The sequence below is a fragment of the Malus domestica genome, chromosome 11, assembly GCF_042453785.1.
Source record: "Malus domestica chromosome 11, GDT2T_hap1".
NCBI classification, from domain to species: Eukaryota; Viridiplantae; Streptophyta; class Magnoliopsida; order Rosales; family Rosaceae; genus Malus; species Malus domestica.
This window is the reverse complement of record NC_091671.1, coordinates 31,407,096-31,419,026: the sequence shown is the minus strand read 5'-3', so window position 1 is coordinate 31,419,026 and position 11,931 is coordinate 31,407,096. Positions and strand designations below refer to the sequence as shown.

Below are 11,931 nucleotides of genomic sequence, written 5' to 3'. Positions count from 1 at the left end.
TGTTAACAGTTTGTTGACTCATGACTGCAGTGCCCCTCATCTGCAACAAATGCCCCATGGACGCCGAATCATGGATTAAGCCTAGGGGTGAGTTTTGTAAGGAGATAAACCTCCAGGTTTTGGTAAGTGTACTATTACTTGCTTAATTTAATATTATTTTTTCTTTAATTTATTTTATGTGGTTTTAAACTACCTTTCTTTTATTTTATTTTATTTTACTTTTTTTTTAGAAATTGCAATCCAACTTCGACTGGAACAAGCAGGATAAAGGTTGTGTCGATTACATCAAACATGAGTGAAGCGGCTGGTACAAGGAATCCAAGTATGAGCTGCACAAGTACTACAAGACTTGTCTAACGCCTTAGGCAGCGCTGGCAAAACTACCCAAGGAGATTGTGGAGAAGGTGCCATGTGGGAGTGGCTGTGTACTCATTTTGAGAGTGAAAAGTATCAGGTAATCAAATTTAATTTAATTTATATTGTTTTTTACTTAAGTTAAACTATATTTTTGTAATAAACAGAAAAAATCGACGACAAATAAAGGAAATCAGGACAAGAAGTTGTAAGATCACCACTCTAGTTCTCGACCCCTATCTTACCGGGTCGAGGAATGACGGGAAACTAGGGAGAAGTTCCCAGAAGTTGTGGTTTGGGTGGAGACGCATGTGAATTATAGCAACGAGGTCACAGACGGAGTTTATATAAGTATTTACTCTTATTTTTCAATTATAATTTTCATTACAATAATTATGGTTTAACTTAATATTGATATCCCTTGTTTATATGGTACAGAAGAAGGACAAGTAACTTTCCAACCTTTCCTAGTAGCATCTAGACATGCCTATAGAGGAGCTGACACTTGAGCCGGAGGTGTCTCTCCAGATGCTGATGGACGAGGTTGGACGAAGGAAGGGCAAGAAAGTTTGCAACCTAGGAGTATGTCGGGTTTGGGAAGTCGGGTCTTCTTCTTCATCCAGCTCTACTCCATCGATCGAGACTGATTCCAGACTTCAGCATATGGATATGGAGCTGGTGCGCCAAAAGGAATTAGTGTGCTTGTATACTTCCTTGCCATATCCCAGTCTTAGTCAACTTCTGGGATACCCGAGCTTGTGCAGCCATACCAGAAGCCCCCTAGCAGCAGTATCAGGAGCCGTCCTAAGAGCCGCCTCAGCAATCACGGGACCCCCTAGCACACTAGTTTGCTATTTCCTTTTTTTAATTTTTCTATATTATAATTGTACGAACAATTGTTTTTTTGCTGTAAATAATATTTTTCATTTTTACAATATTTTTTTTAAATATTATAATTTCATATATATATTTTTTTCTTTCTATTTTTGTATTTATTAATTTTTTTTATTCTTTTAAATTTATTCCAAGTTTTATAGACTTGGCCAATGGAGCTGTTATCGCTCAAAACCTTCTTTTACTTGACGACCCTTCCGTCGGGATAAGCTCACCCCATTATTTAATTATGTTCTAGTGGACGAGGTATATATATTTCGTTGGTTAAACACACTATCGCCCAACAGCGCATTTCGTCGGTCAAACCACCACTTAATCGACGAATTTGTTCATCCGTTGTTTAAGTCATCGCACGACGAGTTTTACCCGATTACTCTTTTTCAACAAATGTCCCTCGATTAAGATTTATGGCGACGAATTTTTCATTTTAGCCGACGACTTTCTTCGTCTGGTAATTAATGTGTTTTTTTTTTTTTGTAATGGTCATTCATATGTGTCGAATAAATTGATATTTACGGTAACAAGTATCATCGTCATAATGAACTAATAATTTCTTTGATTCATATGGATGACTAAACAGTCTTCAACTCAAATGAATTTTCTTAGAAATGATCTTTGAATGATAATAAAATATAAAATAAAAAAGATTATCTCTAGGAAAATTCATTGAGTTAATTAGTTTCATTTTGTTAGAGAAGGATGAGAAGATCTTCAAATTCAACAGGAAGACAGCTGACATTTATTAATGAACTAGCCTTCATGCACGTGCTTACGCGCGTGCAAAAGTATTTTTTGAATCACTGTGTGTTACGCTCGACTTACACATTTTAAATGTATTTATATGCGTGAATTGCTTCAATATTTTTATTTTTTTATGATAAAAAGAAAGTCAAATATTTGGACTAAATGAATAATATTAGACAATGCTAGAAGAAATCTCTCATAAACCAATCAAAGTAGCTGAATCCACATAATAAAATCGGTCTTTCAATTTCCATCTACATTCTATTGAATTTACATTAAAAATAGAGAAAATAATATTTAACAAACAACTGATTGAATCACATTATTGTACGCTCGCGAAAGGCCTTTTTATCACCGGCGTTATGTGCTTTTTAAAATGTTTTGAACATGTTTAAAAATAGAAAAAATAATATTTAATAGGCCTTTTTATGTTATATTTGGTGAAGCTGTCCCCAAAAGGGGCTGTTGGCTTTATATATAAAAGATAAAAGAAAGAAAAAAATGGTTCACATCACATACCATACTTTGTCATTTTATGATTATTGTCCTCTTTTACATATATCAAGTAGAAAGATAATATATATATATAATTTTAATCACCATCAGCTTTGAGATATGTTTTTCAAAGGAGAAATCTTGGGAGCCCTACTTTCTCACCAGTTTCCTGAACATCAATTTGAGTTTGGAGTTTATACTCCCTCAAAGTGAACTGCCTATAAGTTGATGGTTCATCACCGCAGCTTCGGACCACTACATCGTAGGAGGGGCAGTAGAAATATGCCACAGAAAACCTCTCAACTTCTTGTCCGGTAACCACTCGGTGTTTGATGCTCTTGTATATGCCATTGCTCAAGGCCTGCGTTATATGACACATACGAATACACATATATTAGGGTATATGTTTTCCAAGAGATATTTTTTGAAGCTGGAATTGGAACATATGTAGTACCTATTTATGATACTATTTCCCCAATATGTATGAGAAATACCCATATATATATTCGAAAAACATTCTAATTTGCGCAAAGCAAGATCTTGATATGTTGAATTTTAATATATATCAAAGTTCCTATTTAACTTTAAAAAAAAAAAATTGAGTCAAACCCTAATCCCAATATCTAAAATCCGATTATACAGTTATATATTCTTTTTTTTTTATAATAAAAGTAAGGGTAAAGCTAGAGAAACTAAAATTTTAAATTAAATTTGCAAACTAAATGATGTGCCACCAATAAAACATAAACATGTTAAAATCAACATTTAAATAATAATTCAATTATCAACAATCACATCATTTAGTTTTTAATATCCTTCAACAATCATCCTTGTAAAAACCCTACTAAAACTGAAACTTTTACCCCTCTTAAGTTATACAAAGTATAATTTGAACAATATAACTTAAAGATATATGAATATTACCTCAAACAAGTCCCCAATGTTGACAATGAGAGCTTCAGGATTAGGTTTAACTGCCATCCATCTTCCATCTTTAAATATTTCCAGACCTCCTACTTGGTCCTGGTGAACTATAGTTAGGAAATCGGTATCAGTGTGCGAGACGAGGCCAAACACTTGCGAAGGAAACGGACGTGGAGCGTATCTATTCAGTCGAAGATAACTACTTCTTGGTGGGCAATTCTCTTCAAAGTAAATCGATTTGACACCCAAAGGCTGTGCCAGAATTTCAGCTAAGCTTTTAGCCAAACCAGATACCATCTTCACGAATGCTTCAATTGTTGACCTATAAGACGGTAATTAACCAAACATGGAATAAAAATTGGGTGAAATAATAAACTAAGGTCATTTGATAACCATTTCATCTACATTTTTTGCTTTTTTGACAACTAAAAACCAAAAACTTTTGGTTAATGTTTTCAATTTTTATTCCAATGAACAGAAACAAAAAACTGAGAGATATTTTTTTGAGCTTTCAAAATTTATATAGTTTGGTTTTGATTTTCAATTTTCTTTTAAAAAAAAACTAAAAACAGTTACCAAACATGTTTTCAAATAAAAATTAAAATGATTATCAAACGGACCATAAATAATTTACTAGTCTATGATCATAAGCATATTGTGGCGACAAAATACTTGGGGTAGGAGCACAGCATTTTCACGTGATTTTGTTAGCTCATGTGATATAGTTACGGTTGAGAAACATATGAATTTTTTTTAGCAGGTGACGCTAGCTCTATCACACTGACAAAATCCATGATGTCAATCAATAAAACAAACACATATTTAAAATATTTTTGGATGAAATTACCACAGTAACAAAAACACGGGTTTAAAATATTTGTGAATGGCAAATAGGTTATGCAAGCAACATAAAGTACAAACATTCGTACTTTACTTCGCTTGCATACCCGATTAAAATTACCACAAATATTGTATTTCTCAAGCTAAGTAAAGTATGAATATTCGAATTTGTGAATGACCTCTATTGAAATCTACCCAAAGCCTGTCGGGCCAAAGACATTCATGCATGTTATGCATATGTGGTAATCACGTGATAACGACTGATCCATGCATGTGGCAGGCCAGGCAATGGATGGTGCCTGCCTGCAAGAACGTAGTAGGGTTAGACGTCCCCCTGCTGGATTGACAAATGACAACATGTCTCCCTTCAAGTACGAAATGCGACATATTCAGGTGCTCTTTACCCTACAATCCCTATCCATATAATGCAGATGGATTCTAAAAAAAACGTACTTTATCCATCCACGTATAGGCTATATAGCTAACAAAAAGTCCTCATTCCCAGTTAATGATATGTTTCTTCACTGGCGGAGGTATAAAGGGATCAAGATGATCCAGACCTAACATGAATTTGAAAAAAATAAGATTAGTATACACCTAGTTCTATTGCTTTGCAAACCCTTTTATTAGGCAATGCTTCAAACAAATTCAAGCGTTCTCTCTTTTTTCATTCCAACACATTGTCCTTCTATCGCAGAATTAAGTATATTTTATCAGTACTGCTCTCCTAAAGTTCTCATTTTGAAGACTTGTGAGGCCTAAATGCATATTAGTCACAAGATTATATTAGTTTAAATTTAAAGGCTTGAAATATTTAACAACTTAATAAACCAAAACCAACTTAAAATCTATGAACCAAAGGAAAAATCAATTTTTTGTTTTGTTTTAAGTTGCCAAATATTTTTAGCTATTGAATCTAAACTAATATAATCTTGTTGCTATTACGCATTTAGTCCTCACAAGTCCTCAAATGAGGACCTTAAGAGAGAAGGACTCATAACCTATAAATTAAAACCCATCATTCAGTTTTAATTTTAAAAAAAAAATTCTTCCTTCACAATCTAATCTCTTTCATGTTGCATTGCTAACGATTCCCCCTCTTCTTTTGAAATTTCATATGTATTTTACCATTCCCAATTCTAAATCTATTGAATAAGCAAACAATAAGGTTGGTAAAACTCTATTATTTTCTATAAACTTTTATATGTTTCTACTCTACTCTGCTCTATCTCTTACTTTGAGTACTAGGATTTGTAAATTTTTATTATCCTTAATGAGTTTACTAATTCTTTCAATAGTATAGATGACATCATGGAATAGTTTCAAAATATGAAAACTCGTCTAGAATAGTTATGATTATTTTAAATTGATAAGATTGTTGATGAGATGCTAACTTTAACTTTTAATTACTTTGGATATATATTATCGTATTTTGGTTAGTAATTTTCTAAATACTATTCTTCTTTTTTTCTAGCCCTCTCACATGATATCATATGAGTCTATATATTCTCCAATGACCAATTGTGAAATCCCTTCCCTGGATTTCACTATTTAAAATTACATATTTCGTATTCTTAGTTTTGATGCGTTTATAATTACGGCATATAGTTTTTTTTTTCGATAAGTAAAAGGATGAAAACGCCCTTAATGAACTAAACGGACTTTTCGAGGACGTATTTAATTCCTATATGTTTTGTCATTTTTATTTACATATTTGGATAGAGCTCGAGTTCACAAGTGTGTAGGCGAAAACCGTTCGTGAAACAGAGTTTTAACGAAGGAGATATTAGTTGTTAAATGCAGAGGTAAAATAGTAATTAAACACTAATCTAGAAGGCTCCAAATTTGCTAGAGCAGCAATCTAGGTGCCACATGTACTGCTAAGTTGGGAAAAAGATAAGAGAAAAGAGGGATAGGAGGGGAGAAACTAGCAAATCAGAAAGGAGAGAAATGAGGGAAATGAGGGGAGGGCGAACCAGCCAAACCCAGACCCCCTTCGACCTGCCGACTCAACCTAACCATATCTCCCTATTATGGCCATCGTTGATGATGGTACCAGTGCCATATTGATCGTCACTTCGAATCCAATCAATCCTTTTTCCATTTTCACCCAAACTCGACAAGGATTGACTTCATTTTCTCGAAGAATAGCGTCAGTGGTGTCGAGAGGTCTATGGCGGTGATTCACCATTCCTGAAAGTATTACAGTCAATTACGACCATCAATCAACTCCTTTCAACCTCAGGAACAATGCCCATAAGTTGGTTGAGGCGTCGAAGCTTGTTTTGGAGTCGAATCAAGAACACCCATTTCTAGGGTTCTGACGAATCGAGGTCAATTTCAGTTATTTTCCAGGTGAATTGGACTTCGGCCCAAGTATAAAAAGTTCTTCCCCTTGTTGTGTTCTACAAATCTGTGAAATTTGATAATTTTTGGAGTTTGTCGGAAAATTAAGTTTCCATTCGTCGAAAACTGGCACATGCGGCAGTGTGTGGCCAGTGGGCTGACGATGTTTTAAAGTTAAATTTCATTTCCTAGTTTCATTATGGTACACCACTTGATCATTATATAAATCGACGATCCGACCGTTGGATCAGCACAAAACTTTAGTACATTATAGTACGTAATATTTCAAGACATTAGGAACTGACAGATCGGAAATCCAACATTTAGATCTTGATGAATTGAATTACTGGGGTTGACTTTGATCTAGATGTTTGTAACCGTCCTTAAGTTCTAAAATTAGTATTACTAGAGACTCAGTGAGGCTTTGCGGACCTATCTCGATGAGTGACTTTACTATATGTGATATGGTTATTACCCTGATTTTGTATTTTAGTATCCTTTTTGGATATGACTTGGTTTTATAAATGTGATTTTTATTAAAATGTGATTTTTAATAATTAGCCATCGATCTATTATTATGAAATGTGATTTGACTTGCGCATTGGGAATATTTGTGAAATGTTATTTGAAATGCATGTTGGATTGTTTGTTAAATGTGAAGGCTATCAATGGACCGTTAACCTATTGTCATGGGGATTCATTGCTTCAATATCGTTTCATTTCTTACTTCTTTGATTCGTTCTAAATTTAGTACTTGTGCTTGTTTCATTTCGTTGAGCCTTCGTGAATTGAGTAACTTGATTCATGTCTTGTTTCTTCGAGCAATTTTTATGTTTCTTGGACTTCTGCTCGATTCCATTGAGTGGTCCGAAACTAGGTTCCATTTAGTGGTCCGGTTCCCTGCTCCGTCTGGATTCCGTTGAGTGGTCCAAAATCGTATCCTGCTTTGGAATTTCGTTGAGTGGTCCGATATCCATTGTACTCCGCAATTTCGTTGAGTGGTCTAATATCCATTGTACTCCGCAATTCTGTTAAGTGGTCAGGAATTGTATCCACTCGGATTCCGTTGAGAAGTCCGGAATCCCTTCTACTCCGCAATTCCATTGAGTGGTCCGAAATCCCACTTAGTATTTTGGTTTCGTTGAGTGGTCTAAAACTTGATGTTGTTGGATTTCGTTGAGTGGTTCAAAATCACATCCTTGACTTCGTTGATTCGTTGGATTCGATATAAATTGAGAAAGCTTCATAGATGTAGGCTTCAGCCGAACTGTATCGCTCTAGCCTTGCATTTTGGTGTATTGTATGAGTTATTAATTGACGTGATTGTGGAATGGTGTTGGAAAGCGTATGTGTGTTTGAATGGCAAGATGACAACTCTTGTTTGGCTTATGGTTGATGTGTAGTGTGGTACTCTACGTTTTTTGCTAGGAAGTGTTTTACAAAAAGTTTAGAGTTTAACAAATGGTGAACTACGAATGGCTTGATCCCATTGAAGGGTACGTAGGCAGTCTAACAAAAAAGTTAGATGCAGCCATAAAGTAAACAAAATATTACTACGCAATTCGAATCTTGAGTTGTGCTTTGTCCATATCCCAAAGGCGGGGTATGTTAGATATACAGGTACTTGGTGACGTTAAGTGTCGATCCTGGACGTACGTCAGGATCAGGGCATGACACCAATACATTGATCTGAAGATAATTCACACAAAAATACATAAAATTAAACTCCCAAGATTACCACAAATAGAAGCACCTCCATACTATAGTGCAAGCACCACGATACAAATCCACCACAAAGACCACAAACATAACAGTAGATATGCTGCAGTAGGGGTTGGGATTTTTCTAATTTTCCTTGGTCACTGGTGTCTTGCAAATGTAGATATTATGAAATCTTAGAAAAATACTCACGCAAGAAGTTTAGTTTAGAGTTCAATAATATTGCTAAAAATAACTAATTTTACTAACCAATGAAAATATATGGTCCAATTGGCAATGCGTATGCTTTTAGGTCCTTCAAGACTAAGAGTTTTTATGTGTAATAGTTCCACTGGTATGTTAAGCAAATGACTCGTGTTATAAGCAATTTATTAATTTCATATTCTACATTCACGGTATATCAATTATGTCTTTCACATATATTATAATATATCAATAAATAAAACATTGCGATAATGTCGTATTAAAATTTAATTCAATCGGTATGGTTGTTACTTGATAAAAACCAAGATCATCTGTCCTATATTTTCCAATAGGTTAATCCAAAACTTCCCATGTTAATTGTTACGACATGTAGCATTGTAAAAATGAATATAAATATACCTACTAAAAGCATATGAATCTAAATATATACATCGTCTACTTGGTTTTTATAAAGCGTTTATGTATACGTACATGATATATATTAAATCGTTTAAACTAATTTTAAGGGAGTGATTTTTTATTTCAAGGGATTTGAGGCAAACGAGAAAGAATGTACTACAAAACATTAATTGGATATGAGAGATAAGAAATGCACTATATGATTATTGCAAAGATATGTAAAAGGCATTTGCAAATGACTCCTTTTAAGTGACAATCTCATGGGACCTAATAAAAATCCTTAATCATAGAAGTAAACTTAAGATTTATAGTTCAAGCTTCAAAGTGTATGATGACTACTAGAAAGTGACTATTTAGTTACAACATGTTAATCTTTGTATGAAACTTCTTGTAACTAAATGCATATTAGTCGACAATTTTAAAAGCATGAGTTGCTTTCTTAATTTTAACAAGATATCATTATCAAGGGTATATGCTTATTCTATACATAAACAAAGTACCATTCTTACATTATCCACGTCATCTTCATTCTCGGAAATTTAAGTAACCATCTACACTGCTATTGTGTTTCTTGTAGTCATAAGCCTAGCTAATTAATTAACAAATATATTATCATATATTTTTGTTCCTTTTTCTTTTCAGAATGTATTAAGGTGAAAAGAAAATTTTAAAGGTGAAATAGGAAAAGTACGTACTTGAGACTCTTGTGAAGATCATTCATTGTTGGAATTTCATTGAGTGATATATGAAATGCTTCTGACCATAAGAACTGCCTCAAACAAGTAGCTTGTGGATTTCCCCAGCGGTAACAGTTGCTGGATAAATTCAAGAAATTCTTTTCAACCTTTTCTGCAAAGGGCATGTGAAATAGCCTCTTTTGCTCATATTGCATGCTCTTTATAACTTTTTGTGAAACTCCATGATTCACAACTTGGAAGAAACCCCATTGGTTTGCAGCTTGAGCGATATCATTCATACACTTGTCTCTCTCTAGGTGACCCAAATTTAGATGGCTAAGATCTATCAGAGGCAGCTCACATTCCTCAGCAAGAGAAAGCTTGTCATAATCATGACTTTTTAATAATGCTTCATGGCTGGAATTCTGTAAGAGTATTGCCTTCCAGGTTTGTTGGAATGGAGGTTCGAAATCCATTAGTACTGCCTTGGAATCTGAAACATGCTTTTAAACCCTCAGAATTTGCAATATTTGAACCCTAAGAATATGAAGGATGTAATTAATTGAATATATCCCACGAAATTAGAAACATTATGAAATTAAGCCATATGCACAAACTTAACATTTAATATGAAACACAAGCAAATGATTTATAGCTCAGTTATATATTAAGAGCACACACTCTTTCTTATGTCTTCTGATATCGCTTGTATCGTAGAAAAGCAGCACCATCCACAACTTTTACAATCCTATATTACCTTTGTGTTCACAATATATAGCGTCAAGTATATATACCATCACATAGGAAAGCGTAACATTATACAGTTGAATTTCCAAAAGAATAAAGGATTTTTTTTATTTTTTTTTTATTTTTAACAAATGCTGCAGTTATAAGGTTACTCCACAATGCAATTTAATGATCGGAAACGTTAAAATTTATTTAGTTCTTTCAAGGATTATCAAGCTAGATAGAAACAAAATTGGTCAGACAAATTATGTGTATAAGCACACCAATTTTCATATCAAATTATGCCTATAACCATTTGTGCGTTCATCAAATACCCAAAAAACTGTTAAACACTAGTCTCCTGCATATTGCCATTTGTTGGCTATATATATGATATACACACACATGGCGATATATATGTATATACACACACACATACTTTAAACCCATTAAGATAAATTTGTAATCACTAAGACATCTACTTTTAGGAATAACAAATTAATATGTGAGGTAAGGTTAGGGAGACTAAATTTATAGACAAAATTTTGAAAACTAAAAGACATGAATATTAATGATTGGTTTATTACTTAATCATTAATAAACGTGCTTATTCTTATTTATTAAAATGATAGCAATTTAATTGAGGGATTTATTGGTTTCATACTAGAGTGGTTTTTACAACAATGATCATTGAAAGAATACCTAAATTTATAAGTGTGTGTGTGTGTGGAAAATAGTTATATATGTACGGGTCTGCTGAACTTATCCATCCACCAGCTTAACCGGCGAAGCTAACAAATTTATTAGCTTCAATTTTTTATTTTCGGCGGGTCAGTTGAAAATTAGATTCAACTACCTGCACATAACTATGATCTTCATGTTTCCATTTCTCTTGCAGACGATTTTAGGAAGATGGATGATGAAACCCTAAGACTAGGGTTGAAGAGACCAAGATAAACAGGAATGCATAGAAAGTGAAAACAGGTGTGCGGACTTTTCCTGTTTTTATCATTCTTTTTGTGCAATAACTAAATGAACCGTAATGATCAATAAGTGCACCCGATTACCTGTAACCTTCTGATGTTCTCCTCAGAGCTCCAAATTAAATCATTCTTGAAAAGTAATACTTCGAAATTGACTAAATATGACAGAAAATTCTAGGATTCCAGGACATTACGAAGAGAAATATATAGTGATCTACACCATGAAGTTTGGAATAGAATTGACAACAGCTTAGGTGGAGTGATTAGTAGTAGTGTGTTGATTAGGAATCTATGGCTGAAATGGATAAGACGCGTTTGAATATGTTAACTTACAAAATGTATAGATAATATGATCATGTTTTGAAAGTGCAATTAAGCCTTGAACATCTGGTGACTTTACAGAATTTTTATTTTCTTTCTATAAAACAAATTTTCAGAATTTTACTTGTTTTGACACATAAAGCTAACACTAATATATATATATATATATATATATATATATATCATGTGTGTATGTTAAGTGGTGCATTGTCTTGGTTGATAAGATTTTCATTTTTAACTCATTTCGTTTGAGTTCAAACCCTTCTCTCCCTTTAGTCTAAGAATTATTTTGCTTGATAAAAAAT

The 11,931-nt window shown here is 33.6% G+C and overlaps 1 protein-coding gene and 1 long non-coding RNA gene across 3 annotated transcripts; one reads left to right on the top strand and one right to left on the bottom strand.

Moving 5' to 3' along the window:
- Nucleotides 1-213: 213 nt before the first annotated feature.
- Nucleotides 214-1,289, top strand: LOC108172807 (uncharacterized). The gene is made up of 3 exons (XR_001789382.3): nt 214-454; nt 522-705; nt 793-1,289. It is a non-coding gene; the product is annotated as an uncharacterized lncRNA (long non-coding RNA).
- A 1,197-nt stretch (nt 1,290-2,486) lies between these two features.
- Nucleotides 2,487-11,546, bottom strand: LOC103430113 (gibberellin 2-beta-dioxygenase 8-like). Of its 2 annotated transcripts, none has more exons than XM_029088940.2 (4): nt 11,390-11,546; nt 9,615-10,089; nt 3,412-3,733; nt 2,487-2,848 (listed from the first exon to the last, which is right to left on the bottom strand). In XM_029088940.2, the coding sequence occupies exons 2-4, from the start codon at nt 10,070-10,072 to the stop codon at nt 2,615-2,617; spliced, it is 1,014 nt and encodes a 337-aa protein (XP_028944773.1). In that variant the 5' UTR covers nt 10,073-10,089; nt 11,390-11,546; the 3' UTR covers nt 2,487-2,614. The 2 variants fall into 2 exon arrangements, with proteins under 2 accessions (XP_028944773.1, XP_028944774.1); XM_029088941.2 differs by having other exon boundaries at nt 9,615-10,133; nt 11,390-11,538.
- Nucleotides 11,547-11,931: the final 385 nt, after the last annotated feature.